We start from the raw sequence: 24597 nt of genomic DNA, 5'->3' as shown, positions 1-24597 counted from the left end.
GATTCAGCATGTTTTGTGCTGCTTTTGTGTCTTGAGTTGCATTGTTCAAAAAGTGTTGCGCTGTTAAAAAACCCCATACGCTGTTAAGTTGGAACTTATTAAAAACAGCTACTAGAAAAAGTAAAAACACTTAAAAAGACAACATAATAAAGTGATTTAAAGCTTTTGTACATATCTTACATTGTCTTTCAGAGTCATTTCTGTACATTACTTGCACATGAAGGGTACCAGAACACAATGGAGTGAATGAGCATTATCTGGTATCACTCTGAAAGGAGTAAACCACAGTTTGATGGACCCAACTTTGTCTAAAAGGGTGTAAGGAAACAATAATGAGTTTTCTGACACCACTGTTATGTAAAAACAATAATATGAGGCAAGCTGACTGAACATGACTAGCTGCCAGTCGTAAACACTTCATGCGTCTAGTCGCAAACGACACTGTCCTTTTAGTGTTTCTTTTTCTAAATCTACATTCGGTCAAATTGACCATTGGGTAATTGTCAATTGAGTAGTCCAGAAATTCATACGAGATCCATTTCATCAATAAAGAAAAAATATAATTAATAGTCAAAAAATTTTTATTTCAATGCGGATTATTGCTTTACATGTTCACTGATTCACTGAAAATTGGAATGTAATGCAATAGTTGGATTCCAAATTATTTGACATGGATGATGGTAGTGGACAGAAGTGTTTGTGTGTGCAGTTTCTCAGTTTGGTCCTGCTGGAGTTTCATGGTGGCTGAACAGAAGGAGAGATGTTCTTCATGTGTTAGAGCTGCTATAGAGGACCTTTGAACTGATTCCCAGAGAGCTGCTGTCGGATGGATGGCTTTGATCCTGCTGCGTCACCGAGCTTTCGCCACACCACCTGAACACAAAGGGACGAAGTCAAAAAACAGCTGTGCCACTTTTACATGCTGTATATCAGTGCAAAACCTGCATCTTATAAGCTGTTGGCATTTTCAGTGCTCTCCTTTCTTATTTAGAACCTATACTTAGAATTTAGAACCTATACTTAAGAATGAACCAATTCATTTAGTATGTTCTGTAATATTTGCTTTCTGTGTTCAGGTTTGAATGTAGTAATAATAATGCAAAAACCTACACTTCAAATCAACATTTGAAACAACAAAAATATAAACCTTGACAAAAAGTAGTCTTTGAGAATGCCTTAATTTACATTTAAATGATACATTCTGTAATATTTTGTCTAAATAACAAAAACAATAAAATTTTAAATAAATAATTTTACTAAGTAAATTTAGACATCACAATAGTACAGTCAGAAGATGGATTACCATTTTCAGATTTGAATTTAAAGATTACATTTGGCAAGTGTTTAAATCTTAGGGTCAGATTTACAAATTAGTGTGAGACCCCAATCCCAAAAAAGCATCGATGGGAGTGAACAGTTCTGCTGTTGGTCAACTAACATTGTGCAAATGAAAGACCAATGCAATCTACCAAGAGCAGTGCAAATTAGCAACTATCACAGCCATGTCAAGAGCAAAATGGGTTATGCTTTTCTGGGCATTAAAAAAATGGTGCAAACACCAGTAAACTGACTACTGCAAACCTAAGTTGTATTGTATATTTAAACCCTTGTGCGGTCTTCGGTCACTTCTGACCAGAGAATTTTACATTTTGAATTTTTTTAAATCATTACTTCACCAGAATGGTATGAAACTTGGTGACTTTTATGGCACTTGGAATGTGAACACACAAAAAAATTGAGGGCATGATTCGAAAAAGCTAAGTGGTCGTAAAAAAAAAAAAAGTCACACTCATGGTCTTCGGTCAAAAATTACCGATCATAGAAAATGAATGGGAAATGGGGAAAAAAAATCTAAAATACAGAACATTTATGTGTACAATCTACAAATCCCCCACAACGCAGAAAAAAAATGCACAGCAATGAAGGAGTGAAATTCTAAAACATCTAGAGTGCAAAATCAAAACACCAACTCACGGACACACACTTGTACACACACCTATGAACTGGTGTGACTGTAACACTGCAACTATGTAAAATAAAATCAATAATGCAGTAAAAAAGTGGACAGCAAGGAAGGAGTTACAGTCTTAAACATCAAGAGTGTAAAACAGATACATCCACTCACACACACTTACTTACACACACTCACAGACACACATAATTATACATAGTCAAATGAATTGGTATGGCTATAACCATATAGCCAAAATGAGTCAGAAGACTGAAATAAGAGGTTAAAATCAGATCAGACCCAGAAGGATTAAGCTCTGATAAAGCATTCCTGGTAGTTTTTTGTAACATTGTTATAGAATTTTTATGTTTTGTGTAACAAAATGCTTTCTGTGTTCAGATTTGAATGTAGTAATAATAATGCAAAAACCTACACTTCAAATCAACATCAACAAAAGTAGTCTTTGAGAATGCCTTAATATACATTTAAATCCACAACCTAATAAAAGTAAACAATTATGTATAAAAACAACTAGGGAATTCACAAGCCTCTCTATAGAGTCCTATACAGGAATCTAGTGGTTACACCATGAAATTACAGGTTTTTCTTTTTTCTTTTTGCTCTCACCAGGAGGTGCTATTCTGCCTTCAAAAATACCTGAACCAATACCTGAACTTAACACCTACCTTACTAACTATGAATAAGCAGCAAATTAGGAGTTTATTGAGGTATTAGGAGTTTGGATGCCTTAAAATAAAGTGTGACCCCTCACAGTAGTTTCTTTAACGCCAAAAGAGGGTTTGCATTGGCACAAGCTGTGAGTAAATCCTTAGTGTCCTTAATTAGCATTAGATGATGGAAAATGCAATCAAATGTAAGCAAAAATCTAATGGAATCTAAAGTGGAATGAGCATGTATGATTAAATGACTAACATTAACCTTTTAAAAAATGAAAACAATTTTAATATTGGCTGATGATAATGATATATTGTGCATCCCAATTATAATTTATTTACATTGTCCCTTTTTCACATAAAGTCACAGTTATTCGATTGGCGTATTTAACATTATGTTACAATCACCCATAGAAAGTAAGTGCAAACAAGCCAAAACATCCATCAAGAACTCTTATGAACAGAGTTCACAATGGTGTTGAACAGGCCAGGAGTTTCCAGGTGAGAAGGACAGAGGTGTTATTGTGCTCAGAGCTGGGTTTCTTCATTCCCACATTCCACTGAGGGGCCCAACAAACAGATCAAACTATCATGAGCTCTGTGTACCAACCTGTCCATTCACTGACCCCTCCATAAACTACACCCCCTTGGTGACACTTCCTCGTGAAAGGAAGCTTTAACAAATGTTCCATTAAGGAATTAGACATTTCTGTGAACAGTGTGACATTTTTGGAAATGTAAAGCATTTTTATCTGCCATTGTTCTTTAAATAGTTACAATGCATTAATTTGATTAAAAACACTAGAGAATGTCAGAATTTAGGCAAACTTTTCTGACATTTAGCTGAAAGGAGAAAAGCCTAATTTAAAAATGATTACGTGACGACAATGGCAACTACATTGTTTTGCGATAAATTCTATAGAATTCTATTTAAAAATTTGCTAACAAATAGGAATATGTATTCACATTAAAATAAGCAAAGGCTTGTCTCAAAATTGGGTACAGCAACAGGTGCTAAAGTTGATAGGATTGGTCAGTAATGTTTTAAGGCTGAACTAGCAAAGGGTCAACTGAATGAATGGAACATCACATTTTTGGATCGTGCACGATGTGTTTTAGCAAGCATGACACACGTATTGCAAAAATCTAAACAAATACTCACGTTGCACATCTCTCGCACTATGGCTTTCTCTTTCTCACTAAGGTCTTCTTCACTTTCTTCTGGAAGCTGCTTGTCCAGATTATCATGGACCTCCAGAACCTAGTTAATACAGTTAATACAATCGCGATTAATCGCATCCAAAAGTTTTTGTTTACATAATATATGAGTGTGTACTATGTGTATTTATTATGTATATATATATATATAAAAATACAAACAAATGCAAATGTATATATTTAAGAAAAATATGTTATGTTTATATATTAAACATATTTTGAGAAAAAAAATTAACTTCAATGATTTTAGCAAATGGCTGCAATATAACAAAGAGTGAAAAATGTAAGGGGGTCTGAATACTTTCCGTACCCACTGTATATATGCATAATGAACAAACACAGTACACATACATATATTATGTAAACAAAAACTTTTATTTTGGATGCGATTAATCGCGATTAATCGTTTGACAGCACTAGTTTAAACGCTTAGTTTTGAACAGTATATCTACTGTTTTATCAATTGTAACCTGTTTTGTTCAACGTTTTGATTAAAAAGCTTTATAGTGGTTTTTCTATATTTAAATACATTCTATTTGGTTTGATAACGTGTGTGAAAATGGGTGTACCTTCATGGCATGAACCACAGCTTCAGGTTTCTGTACAGATGAGACAAACCCGGTGGAAGGAGAAGACTCACTGGTCTGTAGCCTTGCAGTCCCCTGGAGAAGAAAACACATGTTAGTTTGCTCCTGGCCAACATACTGGTTAAAGGACCTTTTTTGGGGGGATATGGTATCATGGAAGCATACACTACTGTTCAAAAGTCTGGAGTCAGTAAGTTTTTGTTTTGAAAGAAATGAATATTTTTATTCAGCAAGGATGAATTAAATTGATCAAAAGTGACAGTAAAGATTTTATATTAATACAAAAAAAAAGGTTTAATTGCTGATTTAATTGCTGGTTTGTTGAAAAATGATAATTTCAGGGTTGTCTCCTGCCTCGCTGTAACCACTTTTCAAACCAAACCTACGCCTTGTTGTAAAAGCTAAGGGCACAAAGTTAAAAACATAAAAACATCCTGCTGGAAAACATCACCTAAAACCATTGAAACATGGTAGCTGGTTTATAGCTGGTCATTAGTGGGTCCAGATTGGTTTAAATGGTCAACCAGCGGAAGGACAGAGAGGTAAATGTTACCAAGAGTTTTGTAGAAATTTGATGATTGCCCATTCATTTCCATAGAAGCCAAGATGACTGGAGAGTGACTGCTTTTTTTTAGATTAGCAGCTACCAGATAACTAGCTGAGCTGGTAGATCATTGTGCACCAAAAAACAAACCAGCTCATGTGCATTATCATCATGCAGTCCTGTTCTCATTGGTGATGTATTAACTAATTCATCATTGTTAATGATCTGTCTTAACTCAGAGATATGAGGATCATTCATAATGAAAACTACGTTCCATCTAAAACATTCATCTTTGCAGCCCAGACAGCTGTGGAGGACAAAAACCCCTGGTTGTGTTTAATCATTCATACCGCATGAAGAGAGCCGGACATGATCCGCATACATTCATGCCAATGATGACTGCAAAACACCCCATTTAAAAAACACGTGTGTGTTTTGCTGTGTGCCGTGATCAGGATGATCTAATAAGCATTTAATACACCTCTCTATGTCTTTCATAAGGGAGCTTATCAATCAAAGCTTCTGGAAGGAAGAACTCTTCAGAATTTGAAATGGTTCCCATAGAAACACCATGCAGAAATCTATTTTTAAAGGGTTAAAGAAAGTCATCCACACTCTGTTTAGACTAATAAGTGCTGACTAAAGAGGACAAACTGTAGTGTCAGTTCTTAGACAGCAAAACTGGGATTGAATACAATTGGCATGGTTCTAATACGTCGAAAATTATGTACTTTTCCATGTAAATGTCATCAAGTAATTCGAAAATGAATGTCAGTTGTGAGTTTGTCAACAAAGAGTTTTGGATTCTGATAATAAAGACGGAATGGGGAAAAGACAATTCAATTATTTCAAGTAAACCATACTGTTGATAAAAATAGGACAATTAAAAACAACACTGCCAGAACTAAGCATTAAAAATGGGTTTAGAAGAAGAAAAATGCAAACAAATGAATGGAACAGGTTAAATAGTTCACACAACCACATCCTATTTGCGTGAGATTTATCAGCAATATTCACAACATCAACATTTTACAATGCACATTATGCAATATTACTAAACGCCTCTAAATCATGAAAAACAAAGTCTCTAATGCACAAGGAACTCAAAACATTTCTAAAAAGCCAATACTTCTGTATATTTGCCACATGCAGTTATTTCAACAGCCAATGTTGTATGAGAATTATATTCATAAATGTTCCATATGTTTAACATGTAAATAAATACATATGCGTTTGGTCTTGTTCTGTATCGCGTATCTTGTCAGTGTCTGCGCTTGCTTGGCCATTTGTTGTGGAGAAAATAAGGAAAGTGTGTTCAAGCGCCAGCAGAAAACAGTGTAAAGAAATACTCTTTGAGAGAAGCAGTCTTTAACAGCGGAAGTTAAAAGCAGCTCGTAAGTGTATTTACTTGTTTCATTAGTGTTTAGCGCAGTTGTCATTGCTAGGAAACTCTTGTTTTGTTTACTGTGTGGAGACGTGCTGAAATCGCGTTTGGTCTCATTCTGTATCGTGTATCTTGTCAGTGTCTGCGCTTGCTTGGCCATTTGTTGTGGAAAAAAATAAGGAAAGTGTGTCCAGCTGAATTAATTTTGTATTTTGTTAGACGGGTATAAAAAAGCTTAGTTTACCGCGGCAGCCGTAGCGTGAAGGCCTCCTCGTGTGAAGACCGAAGAGTGTAAAGACCATCGACTCCACCGGGCAGAGACCCCGGCAAAGGATATGTATCGCTTTTTATTTCTCCTCTTTCCTACTACTTGTTTCGCTTCTGTTTCAGTTTTTATAACCATTTTTTACTATGTGTAAGCAAGCTGTTGATTTTTAACATGTGTTATTTTAATACTTCAACAAGCTAAATGGAAATGAAATAATATATCTCTTTTTAAAATGTGTATAGGTAGTATTTATAAAGTTTTAGCTTTTAGTTTTGGATCTGTTTTTAGTTGTTTTAATACTACAATTGATTGCTTCTGTTGTCCTCATTTGTAAGTCGCTTTGTATAAAAGTGTCTGATAAATGACTAAATAAAATAAATAAATAAACATCTCAACATGTTAAAAGATTTCATTAAAGTTTGGTCTGTTGTACTGGTATTTTTTATTTTTTTTTATGTAGTCAAATAAAATATTATAGTAACAATTTAGCATAGGGAACAATTCTCACTAGTAACTACTTTATAAGCATGCCTATTACTAACACATTGGCTGTTTATTAATACTTATAAAGCACATATTCTGCATGATCATATTTTACATCCCAAATCCTACCCAAAACTTAACAACTACCTTACTGACTATTAATAAGCAGCAAATTAGGAGTTTAAGTCGAAGTTACTGATTTGTTAATGGTGAGAATTGGACCCTAAAATAAAGTGTGACCAATGTTATTTTCGTCAGATAAAATGTGAACAAATTAATTGCTTATGCAATGAAAAGGAATTAAACGATTAGTGAACTAAATCAGCTTAGATTAGCTGTCTTTAATTATTTTATGTACCTGATTAATCATTGGCTAATTTTACACACAAAACAATATGTGATGGTAATGTCTGATGCCTTTGTTCACTGCTTAGAAGTGACACCAAAAATCTAGAAAACATGAAAGGTCAAATAAAATACACAGGCACATGACCCGTTTTCTCAAAGGAGATGCTGAGTCAAAACAATTCAATTCAAGCTCTGCATTAACGCTGTAAAGACTTTCAGCTGACAATGGCAAGATTTTCACACAAGCATGCAACATGAAACACAATGGTGAGACTTCCTGTGCATTGGCTGAAGGCTACATGTTCAAAGGCGCATTTGCTTTTCCATTTATTCATTCATCGTATTTTCAGTAGGTCTGCTAATTTTCCAAGGGAAAATGAAAGGAAAAAGTTTTCAAAAGTAGGAAAAGTGCCTCCAGTTCTATACAGGAAAAGCCTATAGCAGTCTATACCAGATGAAAGATTTGATGCACCAAGGATCTCCTTTTTTCCCCACATTGTTGCTGAATAGAGCTAAACTGATTAGGCTGAGTTATCATTTTGGAACAATATCCCATGATATCTAATTTGAGCTTTTTTTTAATAGGGCTGTCAACTGATTACAAATTTAAATCTAATTAACTTAATGATTATACGTGCTGATTAATTAACTGAATTAAACAATATTTACTGACAAAAGTATCTGAAGACATTTGTGTTGAGACAAATACATCACCAAACAAATGGCAAAAAGTTTATATTTATTATTGTTTTATTATTAAACAGAATCCCGTCACTGTCCAGCAGGACTTTTATTCTTGTATATATCAAGCGTATGCACATATGTAGCCTGACTTGACAAATTATGTACATTTGTTATATATTTTTAAAGATCACATTACCAAATTTTCTGGGGGGGGGGGGACCATAAGTTGCATTGGTGTATGTCACATTTTACTACTGCATTCAGAAATGAGGTAAAACACTAATAAATAAAATGAATGGTCACACTTTATTTTAAGGTCCAATTCTCGCCATTAACAAACCATTAACTATGACTTTTGCCTCAATAAACTCCTAATTACTGCTTATTAATAGTTAGTAAATTAGTTGTTAAGTTTAGGAATGTAGAATATGGTCATGCAGAATTATATGCTTTGTAAGTACTAATAAACAGCCAATATGTTAATAATAGGCATGCTAATAAGCAACTATAGTGAGAATTGGTCCCTATACTAAAGTGTTACAAAAACGAATCATTTACAAATATTATAAACACTATAAACATTTAAATTCCCCTCACTTCACAAAAAATCCGTTAAATTTACTGGTATTCAAAACGAAGCAGGAATTTAAAAAAGCTAAGGATAAAACAAACATAACTTATTCTGACATCCATTATAAACAGCCTAAACAAATTTATTTAAAGCAAAACTTAAACTATGGATGTGTGGGAAATCTATCATTTCAAATATGTGTGCTTCGCGCACTTTTTTCTCAATTTGCGTTACTTAGGACTACGTCGCTTTGGAATATTAGTCGCAGCAAATTCAGATGATTAAAAAAGGGAAAATACGGCAAATGAACATGCTAAAATATGCTTGGATTGATTTGTATGTACAGTTTCTGAGGATCACTCACATTCAGTAGGGCCTCCTGCTTCTGGGGGAGCGAAGACAGCTGTGATTCTGAGCGGTAGAGGGTCATGCCCTTCCGCAGGACTCGCAGGTCCACCGGATTACACTGTCGAATGACACGAGAGGGAAAGAGAGACATTATGACTCGGTGCATATTAAACATCCCATTGAGTTAAACATACTTTACTGTTCTCAAAGGAAATAAAAGTGACAAGAAAAAGTCGTGAAAAAAGTGTGTGCAAGAATGTTTTTTTTAAGTCTGGAGATCACAGCCGGTATGAGAAAAGTTGCTTTAAAGGGATAGTTCACCCTAAAAAAAAGATAAATCTGTCATTTAAAGGTACAATATCTAAGTTTTCACCGCTAGAGGGCGCGTATTCAAAACAATCACAGAAACAAAGGCGTAGTTTGATGACGCCGAGACTGAGTGTGGAATCATGGGAGTTGTCGTCTTCATCCCCACAGCCGACGCAATCCGACGGGACTCGGGCAGAAATCATGTTCATGGATGCGCTAATGTATTAAAGATGTATTAACGTCGTAGTATGAAGCAGATTGAGGCGGAAAGTCCTCAAAGTGAAACGAGGCCGCTGAAGCAATTGCTAATGAGAGACGAGCGTGACACACGGCTCGAAAGCAGCGTAGCTTTTATTATGCCACACTTTAGCGCTTCCGCTCCTTCCAGTCGTGCGTATGTGGGATAAAGCAGCGCTGTTTTATCATACTAGATACGTTTGAAAGTTCTGTTATAATGCTACTCTGTGCGGTCGTCACTTGTCTAATAAAACGCATAACATGTCTTTGGTGTTTCTGAAACAAGGCCGCTGAAGCAATTGCTAATGAGAGACGAGCGTGACACACGGCTCGAAAGCAGCGTAGCTTTTATTATGCCACACTTTAGCGCTTCCGCTCCTTCCGGGCGTGCGTATGTGGGATAAAGCAGCGCTGTTTTATCATACTAGATACGTTTGAAAGTTCTGTTATAATGCTACTCTGTGCGGTCGTCACTTGTCTAATAAAACGCACAACATATTAAAGCATCTTTGGTGTTTCCATGTTTTCTACAAAACCGGAAATCGAGGGGTTATGACGTCATTGGCAGGCGCCACAAAGGCACTGTAGACACGGTCCGTGTCACTTGTTAAAATTGCTTATTTCTCTGGATTGAAACATTCTTCGAAACATTTGGGATAATGTAAGTACACAAGTCAGCAAAATATGTAACACTGTTCTAGTGGTTTTTGGATATTTTAATAAAAATATCTTACATATTGTGCCTTTAAGTTGTCACTTAAGTTCTTCCAGACCTGTGTGAGTTTCTTCCAGTTGACGGTAGCCATTGACTTTCATAGTATTTTATGGGAGTCGACAGCCACCGTCAACTGTGTGGTTACCAACATTCTTCAAAACATCTTCTTTTGTTTGTGTATACCTGCATATCGATAAAATCAGATCAACTTTCGAAATAGCAAGTCTGACTTCAAAGTTGCGTTCTGTTGCACTTTCCCAAGTGTGAAGTTTGAAATTCAGAGTTTCTTAGATGAATGGAGCTCAGCACCAAAACAAACCCTCACACAGCATCCTGCACCTCCTTTAAGTGTTCTTGTTCATAGAAAGTGAGCTGGAATCTCTTCATGCTGCTATAATAAAGACACCCACAGGCTCCAGCTGGCAACATCTCTAATCACCGTTTCAATGTCTTGCTTTCATGTTCCCTGAATGCATGTGATCACTATAAGAAAGACCTATATATAACCCTGTCACTCTCTTTTAGAAGAGAAACTGTGTTTAAGGGGGCTGCAAGGAGCATGTGAACTTCACATCCGCCTGCAGCCTAAACATACTGTATCACCCACTAACCATCTATGGTATTTAGGACACCTTGATCAAGGACTGATGTACTTGTGTAGACAAGTACAATTTTGTTTGTATGCACTTTCTGTAGAATTTGATGAAGAATACACACACACGTTTTATGGGGACAATCCATAGGCGTAATGGTTTTTATACTGTACAAACTGTATTTTCTCTCCTTACTCTAACCCCATCCCTAAACCTACCCCTCACATAAACTCTCTGCATTTTCACATTTTCAATAAACTTTAATTCTGTATGAGGAAGCTTGTTTCCTCATGGGGACCAAAAGAGTCCCTACAAGGTCAAAACTCACTGGTATTACTATACTTTTGGGGGCATTTGGTACACAAACACAAATTTTATTTTAATTTTACTTGATATATTTCAGTGTGGGAGGGACAATAAATGATTTAGTTGCATGCAATGCTTTAGTTGCTGTTAATTATTATTGTATTTTAACACATATTTTCATTATTTTACAAACATACTATATAATTTGCTGACCTCCTAGGGCAATGACTCTCGATCAGGGGCCCAGAGCCCACCAGAGGGCCTGGGCAAGTATTCAGGGGGGCCACAGAATGACTTAAAAGTATTTTAATCAAAAACGATTATTATTATATAACGTTATTATAAAATGTATGGTTCTCTTTAAATGATTTAATGGAATTATACAATGGGTTCCAGAAGTCGAAAGTGCGTCTATGTAGTTATATTATCTTTATTTTTTAAATGAACCTGAAAGCACTGAGGGAGTGTCAGAATTCCTGTGGACTGAGGTTATTTTTCCATCACTGAGGCAACAGGAACTGCTGGAATGTAGCCTGTTTAAAGGGCCAAAATTCCTCACCTGACCGTATTGTTGCTCTGACAACATCAGATAAATAAATTAGTGAAACATATGGCTAAGTAAATGTTCCGCACATGTAATTACCAGAATGGATAGGATCAATCCTGTCACTCAACAACAGACTAGTCAGTTACTGAGGTCGCTACACAGTTTAAAAACCCCCTGAAAATGCACCGGTAATTTTCTGCCAGTTCATCACCTAGTCATTTTACAGATATTTCTGTTAACCCTAAAACACCAAATTCAAAATACAGGTACAAAACAAAGCTACAAAAGCTGTCACTGGGATGGTATCTTTTCAAAATGTACTAATATGTACAATTTCGGTACTAATACGTACTTTTAAGGTACTATTTGGCACCCTTTAGGGACAAATAAGGTATAAAAGTCACTTTTTGATGGACCCTAATTACAGGGTTTCTTTATGACCCTGTCAACTATCATTCAGACAACCCAAAATCTAGTCAGTTTTGAAAAAAAATGCACAACCTTATTTTGCTGGACAGTCAAATATGATTTTAAGCAATTCGACTGGATTTAAACACAACAGACAGCGCTAAAACACAGAGTGGTGCATTTTCTTAGAGAGGTTATGGGACGATGCCCAAGACAGATAAGTGGGTGTTTATTAAAAATTGAAACATGTTCGCATTCATCTTTACATCCATCAGTTTGTCAGACATGAAAAATTGACGCTGCACTACCTGTGCTGCTTGAATAAATGATGAGATCGGAAAGATGTTTCAATACAGAGGGACAGGCATATGAGCTCATGCGCCAGAAGCCCCCGAGCACAGCCCAGCACGTTAGCACAAGCGCTTAGCCTAGCATGCCGTTGTACACACCAGCTTTTGAAGTCACAAAGAATGTGAATGTAAAGATAAGAAACAAGCAAGAAGAGAGCTACAGGAGGACATAGAGCTCCACCACCACTGAGCAAAAGTGTGGTAAAATTACCTTCATGGACAGCTTTGATAAGCTATAACGGCTACAGGGCTGGAGAACACAAAACACATTTCACAAACCAATTAAACAAATACAAGTACATGTTCATACAGCTTCTTCACTAGGGCTATCATAACCAGGGCTGTGTTTCCCCAAAGCATAGTAAGCTTAAGTGCATCGTACACCAATGGAGCTACGATCAACTTAAGCTTGCGATGCTTTTGGGAAACACAGCCCTGGTTAACTAGTCAGATAATAATATTTGGACTTCTTATGTGTGGTTTTGCAGGACATTCAACATTAGATTGTCATCTGATATCACCAGATTCAAATTTAGACACACGCAAATCCTTTTGGAAAGCAATCCTTTCATTTGTCTTAATTTTGTGAAACGTCATCATAGATTTGTGATTTTTCAGTGTAGAATCAAACATTTTGTTGGAGACCTAAAATCAGGCCTAATTATTATTACAGTCACATGTTGAATTATTTTAATGTAAACAAAGCCAGTGGATTTTTACTACAATCAAAGATTGTTAGAACTAAACAGAGTATTACATACTGTAGGAGAAAAAAAATGCTTTCATTCAAGGAGGTTCTGGCTTTAAAGTCTTTGATTCTGCCTTGTACTGTTATTGTTTAAAACTGACCAAAGAATCTATAATATAATATAACATAATACAATATAACACAATACAATACAATGCAATACAATATAATATAATATAATATAATATAATATTTTTTACAATTCCATTTGGACATTAAAGGGATAGTTCTCCCCAAAATGAAAATTACCCCATGATTTACTCACCCTCAAGCCATCCTAAGCGTATATGACTTTCATCTTTCAGATGAATACAGTTGGAGATATATTAAAAAATGTCCTGGCTCCTCCAAGATTTATAATGGCAGTGAATGGGTGTTGAGATTTTGAAGGCCAAAAATGTGCGTCCATCCATCATAAAAAAAGTGCCCCACATTGCTCCGGGGGGTTAATAAATGTCTTCTGAAGTGATGTGTTTGTGCTTGAAAAATATCTATATTAAATACTTTATAAACTGTAATCTAGATTCCGCTAACTGTCATCGCTTCACTTATTAACCACCCAGAGCCATGTGGGGCACGTTTTATGATGGATGGATGCACTTTTTTGGGGCTTCAAAATCTCAACCCCAATTAACTGCCTTTACAGAGCTTGGAAGCCTTTTTGGGTGAACTATCCCAAAATTGATTTTGTTGATTTCATGGGGTCTTTCACCAAATTTAGCTTCTAATGCAAAATGTTAGCCTACTATTGTGCTCCGAGTTAAAACCAAATTGTGCACACAAGTACAATGTTCTTTGCGTTTGATTTTGCAGCTTGCCTTCTATTTTAGTTTCTGCTAATCGAAATGAAAGTCAGTGCTGAAATGCTGAAAAAATTCCAGCTTTTGCAGAACAACACTTCCATTTCAAACGCACTGCTGCACCTGCGCTGCACATTGTATGAGCTGAAGCATTTCCCAAAACTACATCACAATCTGGCAAAAATCACAGAACATGATCAGGTGTGTGACCAGTTATACCTGATATTCATCAAAACAGACCTGTCATTCTCAGGGTCATGTGGGTTTAAAGTAAGTTGCAAACCAAAGCGTCATCTATCACAACAGTTGAAATGGCTTTTAGGAAAAGCTTAGCGTAGGTATCCTGGGAAATCAAGAGTTCAGCTCAGTTCATGTGCTCTCAGGACAGCGTTCTCTGAAGGATTGAGCTCTCCTCTGAATTAATCATGCTTCAAGTGAATTCACTCATTCTCAGAAGACTGCAGCGATGAGACACAAACCGTTTTCTCTTATTTGACCAGAGGGAGAAAGTAACTCTCTTGCATTTTAATCATAGCTTTACAAAGTGCTTTCCATCCTGGGGATAAAATGCTTTCAGACGTTCCATGCACTATGTTCCACATGTTCAGAGAAAGAGACTCAAATAGATATGCCTCGCAAAAAGGCGCAACAATTTAAGCGAACCGCTGTCTGGTACACCCACATCCACTGCAAGACAGAGGGGGGCTGGCAATGAAAACGTAATGAGGATATATCATTAAAAGAGAGAATTATTGCAGATCAAAGACTCTTTCAAGCCTGTGGCCATGCCAACACTTTTGGCTTTGTTTCTATGAATACTGTGTGATGAATATTACCAACAAAGGCCTTCATAAGAACTGCTTTGTAGTCAGTATTTCCAGTGCCCACGTAGTGTTTTTTTTGTTTTCACTGAAGACTGAAAATTCAATCACTTATGCATCACCATGTCATTCTGAACCAATGTGACCTTCTTTATTCCAAGGAACACTAAAGGTTAAATGCTAAAAATGATTTAGCTGCTCTTTTCCATATTGAAGGCCAAAAATGTGCGTCCATCCATCATAAAAAAAGTGCCCCACATTGCTCCGGGGGGTTAATAAATGTCTTCTGAAGTGATGTGTTTGTGCTTGAAAAATATCTATATTAAATACTTTATAAACTGTAATCTAGATTCCGCTAACTGTCATCGCTTCACTTCACTTATTAACCACCCAGAGCCATGTGGACCACGTTTTATGATGGATGGATGCACTTTTTTGGGGCTTCAAAATCTCAACCCCAATTAACTGCCTTTACAGAGCTTGGAAGCCTTTTTGGGTGAACTATCCCAAAATTGATTTTGTTGATTTCATGGGGTCTTTCACCAAATTTAGCTTCTAATGCAAAATGTTAGCCTACTATTGTGCTCCGAGTTAAAACCAAATTGTGCACACAAGTACAATGTTCTTTGCGTTTGATTTTGCAGCTTGCCTTCTATTTTAGTTTCTGCTAATCGAAATGAAAGTCAGTGCTGAAATGCTGAAAAAATTCCAGCTTTTGCAGAACAACACTTCCATTTCAAACGCACTGCTGCACCTGCGCTGCACATTGTATGAGCTGAAGCATTTCCCAAAACTACATCACAATCTGGCAAAAATCACAGAACATGATCAGGTGTGTGACCAGTTATACCTGATATTCATCAAAACAGACCTGTCATTCTCAGGGTCATGTGGGTTTAAAGTAAGTTGCAAACCAAAGCGTCATCTATCACAACAGTTGAAATGGCTTTTAGGAAAAGCTTAGCGTAGGTATCCTGGGAAATCAAGAGTTCAGCTCAGTTCATGTGCTCTCAGGACAGCGTTCTCTGAAGGATTGAGCTCTCCTCTGAATTAATCATGCTTCAAGTGAATTCACTCATTCTCAGAAGACTGCAGCGATGAGACACAAACCGTTTTCTCTTATTTGACCAGAGGGAGAAAGTAACTCTCTTGCATTTTAATCATAGCTTTACAAAGTGCTTTCCATCCTGGGGATAAAATGCTTTCAGACGTTCCATGCACTATGTTCCACATGTTCAGAGAAAGAGACTCAAATAGATATGCCTCGCAAAAAGGCGCAACAATTTAAGCGAACCGCTGTCTGGTACACCCACATCCACTGCAAGACAGAGGGGGGCTGGCAATGAAAACGTAATGAGGATATATCATTAAAAGAGAGAATTATTGCAGATCCAAGACTCTTTCAAGCCTGTGGCCATGCCAACACTTTTGGCTTTGTTTCTATGAATACTGTGTGATGAATATTACCAACAAAGGCCTTCATAAGAACTGCTTTGTAGTCAGTATTTCCAGTGCCCACGTAGTGTTTTTTTTGTTTTCACTGAAGACTGAAAATTCAATCACTTATGCATCACCATGTCATTCTGAACCAATGTGACCTTCTTTATTCCAAGGAACACTAAAGGTTAAATGCTAAAAATGATTTAGCTGCTCTTTTCCATATGATGAAAGTAAAAAGGGATCTGGAATGACAAAAATTGTCAATACGGCTTGTGCGGTATATTCCAAGCTTAATGAATCCACAACACAGCCGTGCAGGTCACATTTATGATTTATTTTTGATACATTTATGACTGAGGTCAAACCTGAGATCTAATAGCAGGAGTGGGCTGTAATGCTGTTCTGCTGGATGGGTTCACGGTAAGTGTTTTGTTGTAGATGTCTGTAATATTGTGGTGGGTGAATACATTTGTGACATTCGGTGATAGGCAGATTGATTGTGGTGCCTTCAGGATAAATAGGTGAGCTTGAAATGCTCTTTCTGTTGGTAAAACCCATTCATTCTCCACAAGGGAGGTTAAATTGAGGCCATAGACGCTCAGAAATGCCCACACAATCCCGGCGTGACGGTAAGCTGCTCCTTCTTCCTGCCGGAGGGGATGCTGTGTGCCAATTTAACACAGTTTGACCTACCATGAATTAAAGATTGGCTGCCTCTTTCGTAACCCCAAACTGCCACCACTAATATTGGCACCCAATGGCAATGGTAAGTCTACATTACTCATATTCTCAAGAGCTTTAGAAAGAAAGCATGTTGTTAACTCAGTCCTTACTTGTGAGAGCAGTTTGTTGTTGTCTTCTAGAATCCGGACCTTGGTTTCTAGCTGGCGAATGTAGTTTGAGGATGCATCTGCAAGACAAAGACAGGAACGAGATCAATTAAGATCCTAAAGTGAACAAACTACAGTGTTAGAACTAGTGATTTTCTGTTGACAATGAATGAATTGGTTTATGTTGTTAAATTCCAAAGCAACTTATTTTTCAACCCTAAACAAGACATCTTGTTTTTCAAGATCATCAACACTAATTGGTGCACAATTTATTTATTTTTTCTTGCATGTCATGTGTGGGGCGCCGTACATTTTAAAATTAATCAATTTTAGGATTCAATGCCATAAATAATAGTTCACATGCATGAATAAAATTAACTGTTATATCCACCTCATTTTTAACTTAAAATTCATAACATTTTGGTGTCATTCGCGTCTAGTTATTTTACCTGTACAAAAACAGTCATTTATGTTGCTTCATATTGCACACTGGCATTTGTTATCATGTTATATTAACTCATCATAATTATAAACGTACAGGTTTGTAGCATAAAGTTTTAGAGTTTATTTAGAGTTATTTATCTATAGTGGCAAATTAATCTGAATTTTAGCACATTCACTAAAACTAGCTTACTTAATGGAATAGCTTACTTCTGCATTGTAAATTAAGGTGGATATGTTCCAAATTGTGATGTGAGTATTTTTTAAATGTCAAATTCAAAAACGGTAATACAATTTTTGGGGCATTATTTAAACTCTTCTGCACTTGTAAAACATCTAAATAGTTGTTTTATGGTTTTGTATGTATGGTTTGGCGTGTATGTCTCTACTGTGTTTATTATTGCAATTTACATTAGGGCTGTGCGAAAAATCGAAATGGAATTAAAATCGCGATTCGACAGAAGCTGCGATTGTCATGCGTATCTTTCAGTGAAGCACGGTTCTGTGATCAGCAGTAAATCTCCATCTAAAGGCCAGAGGGCGATCTCGCGCTGAAACTCCCAAATATGCCTCGGAGAAGAAACCCAGGGAATGCCAATAGCGGTAACTGGATAAACAGAAGATTTAACTGCTTTTATTGATTCAACGTGACTAATAAACACACGATTTTGACAATATATGGTTTATCTGAGTTATTATTATTATAATTTTCATTAAAATAAAGTATATTTATAATGCAATGCCTTTATCACTGCTTAGAATACTATGAAATATGTTGCATGCCTTATTCTGTGTAAGAAGCCACATCATCTCACAGAAGGATTTATTTCAAACACTTGACTGACATTATGAAGTGAGTTTGGAGTAAAAATATGTTATTAAATGTGGTATTTTCACATGCTTTCAGATAGAGCAGCATTTACTACACAGAGCTGTAGTTCACCGAGAAGCTATGCAAACAGCTGTCATTATCGCGAACGATTTCTTCGATTTCATAATCGCGCAATAAAATCATCTGCGATTTTTTTGCGTAACTTGTCAGTGAACTACGGCTCTGTGTAGTAAATGCTGCTCCATCTGAAAGCACGTGATGATGATTTACTGCTGATTACAGAACCGGCTTTACTAACAAAATGCGCATGACAATCGCATTTGATTAATCGTGCAGCCCTAATTTGCATAGTAAAAAAATTTATTTAATTCCTTCCTAGTCAATTCAAGTCAAGTCACCATTATTTATATAGCGCTTTTTACAATAGAGATTGTGTCAAAGCAAAAGTATTAAAAAAGGGAAATAGTGTGCCGTTCTCCTTTCTTTGCTATATGTAGACCTATAGCATATTGTAGTTTGGTTTACTGTCTCCTAGAATCCAATTCTTCAGTTAGGAGTCCATTCTGATTATATTCAGACACAACACTGCACAATAATCAAATAAATCTGATGTGCTGATCAGCTATTTGTGCATGTTAGCTCAGTGAACTGACATGGATTTTTTTATGTGTGGCGGCACGACGCGGATGAGCGTGTGGGGGTGGGGTAGCGAGTCTGTCCCTCTCGCTTTGTCGCTTCCAATTGCATCAGCAATGCCATGACCCACTTCTATAGCCGCCACTGCGGCACAAGGCTCACGCGGGAATCTTCAGGATGGGCCACATGGGCAGCGACCATTAAGCAGTCTTCATGACATCACAAGCAGCCCCTTCCAAAAGCAGTCACACCCAAAACCCACAAACGCAGCAGGGTTTGTTCAGATAGAATTGAGATGAATTCCGACTTCTTGGAAACACGCTGATAAGCCTACAGAAATACTGTCATTCGGTTTCCTTTGAACATCTGTTGCAACACACTGGGCGCTGCCTACTGCGTGCGAGCATGTGTTTTAAATACAAATCAAAAACTGTGTGTGCATGTATGTGTGTGAATGACTCTGTGAGTCTTGAAGGAGAGAAACGGAAAAGAAAAACTAGCAGGAAAAAACTCCAAGCGAAAGCTTTAAATGGGTGTGTGCATGAAGTTGCTGGATCAATTGCTGCAAGATGTGGCAGTCCAAGCAGAAACAACAGTCCCTACAATAATTCATTCCATACAGCCTGACCTCATTCTGTTAGAAAACTACAGCATGGCAGACAATGAAACTTCAATTAAAGAGAGGCGGGAAAGCTACAGACCAGAGATAGGGAAAAAACCTATTCAATCTGTCTGAGTTTAGAATTCAAACTTGGCCAAAAATAAAGTCCGACTCCAAAAAAAAACTTGTTTAAAAGTCTGCAAACCTTTATTGTCTCACCGGAGGATATGGGGAAGTAGGAAAAGATGAGAAGTAAAAACAAAGAATGTTAGAGAAAGACAGGAATAGATAGACAGCGAGAAGTCATGTTTGGATAGTGAGTTAATGTTCAGGCTCTAGATTGGACTCCAGTTGGTGGAGTTTGCTGTCACTACTGCTCTGTTGTTCATTAAAGGGAAACCAGAGGAGCTAGGATTACGTATACTACACAAACCCTAAACAAAGTAAATGCTTAGGTAAAATTTTCTTGCCAATTTCCCTATGAAAACTTTTTACTGATGAGATGAAGATGAAATGAAAGTGTGCCCTCTTGACTTCGCTGTTTGATCGCTTGCATCACTTCTGTTTTTCTTCTGTTTCCTTTTCTTCTCGTGTACTCCACCACCAGGGTCCAACTAGTGGCAACATTAGGGCCTTTCGCACCGCGGGAACCTTTTCATAGTACCAGAACTAATTGTGGAACTACCCACTTTTTGGCGTTTTCGCACCGCCAGAACTGGGTGCGATTTTAGTACCGGACTGCCTTTTTCGAGAACCAAATTAGCTCCTACTCCGGACCAGGGTCTACCCGGCACAACTGGTACTAATCATTGATTGGCTAGACATTGATTGGCTAAACTCGTACGAAAACGCCCTCACCCGCCATGATTTAAAACGCCGTGAGAACATACTGTAAACATTGTGTCAACTTATTTCGCAAGTATGGAGAACAGCGATAGATGGACGGACGCTGAAGTGCAGGCACTTGTAGCAAAGGTAGCACTGCCAGTTGTCGTTGGAGATTCTTAGTCCTCCTTTCCGTTCTTTCAATCGCTTTATGCGATTTTAGTACCGGACTGCCTTTTTCGAGAACCAAATTAGCTCCTACTCCGGACCAGGGTCTAACCGGCACAACTGGTACTAATCGTGACGCAAGTAGACATTGATTGGCTAAACTCGTACGAAAACGCCCTCACCCACCATGATTTAAAACTCCGTGAGAACATACTGTAAACATTGTGTCAACTTATTTCGCAAGTATGGAGAACAGCGATAGATGGACGGACGCTGAAGTGCAGGCACTTGTAGCAAAGGTAGCACTGCCAGTTGTCGTTGGAGATTCTTAGTCCTCTTTTCCGTTCTTTCAACTGCTTTACGTATACGTCGACTTTCCATGTCCATTATTGTGAAACCTGCGAAACACAACAAAAACACAGCTCCAATCACAGCGTCCTCCATCCTCCTGTTGTTAATGTTGTTGTTCTTCGTTTCTGTTGTTGAACGCCGCGCACAAATGACGATGCTGTCGACCGGCTTACGTCACTTCTTAGTACACACTCTTAGTGCGAATGCAACCCTTTAAATGGTACTGGTATAATAGTTTGCGCAAAATCGTCCCAGTACTTTAGTACTGTACATTTATTTCTGGAACTAAAGTGGTGCGAAAGGCCCTAATATCGAACACACCGCAAAAACTAGGCCAATGGACGACAACAACAACAACCCAATACTGACTGACCATTGTCTTTGTGTGTCCATGCCTTATAGACTTACACCGAAGGTGAAGGTAGCAACCACCAGTTTAAAGCATTGGATTTAAAAACACTTTAAACTGTACCAGATAACTAATTCAAACTATTTCCAGCTCATGGATGATTTGTTTTTTTTGAACCAGCAATATTTTAATCTGTTTACTTTCTGCATGACTAAACAAAAATACTAAACCATTTCAAAATATTTTTCCCGAACACTCCCTTGCCTGCTATTCATCAGGCCACAACAGGTAAACACATCCCACTTCTCAATAACCTCACACCTTTGGTTGCCATGTTGTGCTTGGTATTCAAACAAACAAAGCATCATGTTAAAACCACAAGCAGCGTGACATTTAACATAAATCTATGTAACTTCATTGAAAACAGCTGAAATCCCATCAAAGCAATATAACACTGGACTCATTGTATGGACAAAACCAGAAGAAAGCAAGTCATTACCGTACACCTTCAATCATTACCTCAGCTTGGTGAGTTGTCTTTAGTTTAATCATTGACTGCAACAGCGACCTTGATCCTCACTTTAGCACACAACTACAAATGAAGTAATTTACTTCAGCCGAGTTGCCTCCTCAGGGAGACATAAAGTGTTGTTTATTTACTCTGGTAAACTAAGGAGGGTTTTAAAAGGCTATTTATGTCTTTAGTTTACAGGGGAAGTTTGTAAAATGTTGGAAAACTTTTTGAGGTTAAAATACATTTTCCTATCCCATTCTAATATTCAAAGACAACTGTACAATCATTTTTAGGTTGATTTTCAAGAAAGTGTAAACAATGTGGTTTTGTGGCACATTTATTTGTATAGCACTTTACAAAGCAGCTTCACAGCAATAAACAAGAAAATAACAGTGTTGCAAATTCAATTACCTCAATTTCAGCTGTAAAGCAGCTCAATTTAGTTCAATGTTGATTCAGTTTATATCAATAACAATGTTATTGATGCAAAGTTCATCAATTATAAAAGTGTCATTTAAAAGTGTCACAGTGTCATTATCCAGCTCAGTTCAGTTGAAGTTTTGTTCTTATGGTCAAATGGATAATATTTCTGAATTTTAATTTTCTTTTAAAACACTGCTGTTTCTTCTACATCAGTTTTTTTCCCCAGCAAATGGCAGATGGGTGGAGTTTGAAGAGTCATTATTTTTGTCATTCTCTTTACTGCCACTAATTGATGCAGAAATAATACACTCAACACTTGCCCTTTAAGACAGTCTTCAAACTGTTACACTAATCTGTTTTACGAGATTGAGCTCCCAGACCTTTTTAATTATATGATGCTTTCAGAAAATACAACCTCTTGTTCTCATCGCCTTGTGTTGAAGTCAAACCAAATATACTTTTTAAATGTTACACGACATGTTTATTTTTAATCTGTCTGTGTTGGATGGCTTAAAATATAGTTGACTGCCTAAGAACCCATTTACTATGTGGGGTCACTGACACAACAGATCAGATCAGTCATGTTGTCTTGAAGATCAAGTTGTTAGGAGGACCAAAGATTAGAAAGATTATACAAACATTGGTAAAGCTCTGATCTGTCCTAGAAGCAATGTGAAGTCAACTGTGAAAAACACGATGCAACCATGAAGAAATTATTAAGATCAGGCCATCCCCTCCCAACTGAAACTGGACAAAAATTCAAAAGAAGTTTGTACTTTTTGGAACTTGCAAAAACTGTTTTCACACTAGGGGCCCTATTTTAACGATCTAAGTGCATGGTCTAAATCGCACAGTGCAGGTGCACTTAGGGCATGTCCAAATCCATTTTTGCTAGTTTAATGACGGGAAAAATGGTCGGCATGCCCGGTGCATGGTCTAAAAAGGTTGTCCGCATTCTCTTAATGAGTAATGGGTGTGTTTTGGGCATAACGTGCAATAAACCAATCAGAGTCTCATCTCCCATTCCGTTTAAGAGCCAGTTGCACTTGTGCCATGGCAGATTCGCTATTTACACGGCGGAATTTGCAAGCGCAAAGACTGAACACGTCTCCAGAGAGGAAACGGATCTGCTCCTGCACGAGCAAATACTATTTGCTCGTGCAGGAGCAGATCCTACTTCTGATACGTGCGATGACTATCCATTATGGCATGTAGGCATTTTTATATTTATGTAGCCTACACAATAGTAATAATCTTTTACATTGCAATCCTTTAATTTTTAATATTTGGCATGTTTGTGTGCTGCTGGCCCTGTGTGTGTAATAAGCAGAGTGTACGCGCGCTGTGGACTGGCCTTTCCTACCGCAAAATGCGACGACAATGTAAGTGCCATTGCATTTTAATGCTTTTGTTAGCCTATCCAGTTGAACCCACTAGATGCGGCACTGCTACGTTGTTCATTCAATATATTGCGGAAAACTACAGCATCAGTGTGGCGAAGATGTTGTTTAAACTGAACAACGAAAATGAAAAGCCGTTCACACAGAACGCATATTTATCTCATTTTCTAGCGGGGCATCTATCAGCGTTGCACTCGTGTCTCGCACAAGAGAGCAGCATGTTTAGAAAGCCATGTAAAATGTATGTAAATTCAACTTTTAAAAAACATGTCTCAAGACTTTATGGCAGTTTTCCCCCATCCCAGTGTATCTCATGTTTTTAAATGAAGAAAGTAGCCTACTCTTTGTGATTGGTTTTCGGTCCTTTTTATTAAACTATACATACATGCATGGTGCTGTTTTTTAATTTTCTAATTGTTTAAGCAACTTTATTAATTATATATGGTTTATAAACATTATTTTAAACATTATGCACTTTTTTTCAAAGATAGTCGTGTTATCTTATTACGCTTTGAAGAAACGTGCATAATATTTTGCTCAATGCGCCCTCTTGTGGCCTCAGGAGAGAAGCCAAAAGCTTTTTTCCCCCCTAACTGAAATTATGCCTTTTAAATTCGAATATAATTCTAATTTTGATAATATTTAAGTGGAAAATTCGAATTTAATTTTTCAGTCATTTTGACAGCCCTATAGCGCAAATGCATTTGCTATTTAAATAACGTGGCACAGGACGTGAAAATGATAACTGCGTCGGGCTGAAACTAGCAAAAAACGCTTTGCATTGCACCAGGTGTATGATAGGGCCCTCTCATTTTACAAGGACCAGAGTCAGTTTGATGCCAGAGTTTGGTTTGGTTGTTTAGCTGGTCTCAAGGTTTTTTTTTTTTTTTTTT

The 24597-nt window shown here is 37.2% G+C and overlaps 1 protein-coding gene across 2 annotated transcripts in view; it reads right to left on the bottom strand.

Moving 5' to 3' along the window:
- Positions 1-6: 6 nt before the first annotated feature.
- The window catches only part of LOC107572128 (coiled-coil domain-containing protein 85C-B-like), a 48947-nt gene continuing 24356 nt past the window's right edge, over positions 7-24597 (bottom strand). The window contains exons 2-7 of one of the 2 annotated variants that reach the window (XM_016258541.1): positions 17168-17244; positions 12737-12775; positions 9077-9178; positions 4413-4505; positions 3788-3886; positions 7-873 (exon numbers count right to left, since the gene is read on the bottom strand). In XM_016258541.1, coding sequence (XP_016114027.1) covers positions 784-873; positions 3788-3886; positions 4413-4505; positions 9077-9178; positions 12737-12775; positions 17168-17244 — 500 coding nt within the window. In that variant the 3' untranslated portion in view covers positions 7-783. The remainder of the gene's footprint in view (positions 874-3787; positions 3887-4412; positions 4506-9076; positions 9179-12736; positions 12776-17167; positions 17245-24597) is intronic. The other variant, XM_016258543.1, reaches the window with a different exon arrangement.

Source organism: Sinocyclocheilus grahami, unplaced genomic scaffold, assembly GCF_001515645.1.
Source record: "Sinocyclocheilus grahami isolate Dianchi unplaced genomic scaffold, SAMN03320097.WGS_v1.1 scaffold1703.1, whole genome shotgun sequence".
Taxonomy (NCBI): Eukaryota; Metazoa; Chordata; class Actinopteri; order Cypriniformes; family Cyprinidae; genus Sinocyclocheilus; species Sinocyclocheilus grahami.
The sequence above is the reverse complement of the archived record's forward strand: the minus strand, read 5'-3'. Positions and strand labels throughout refer to the sequence as shown.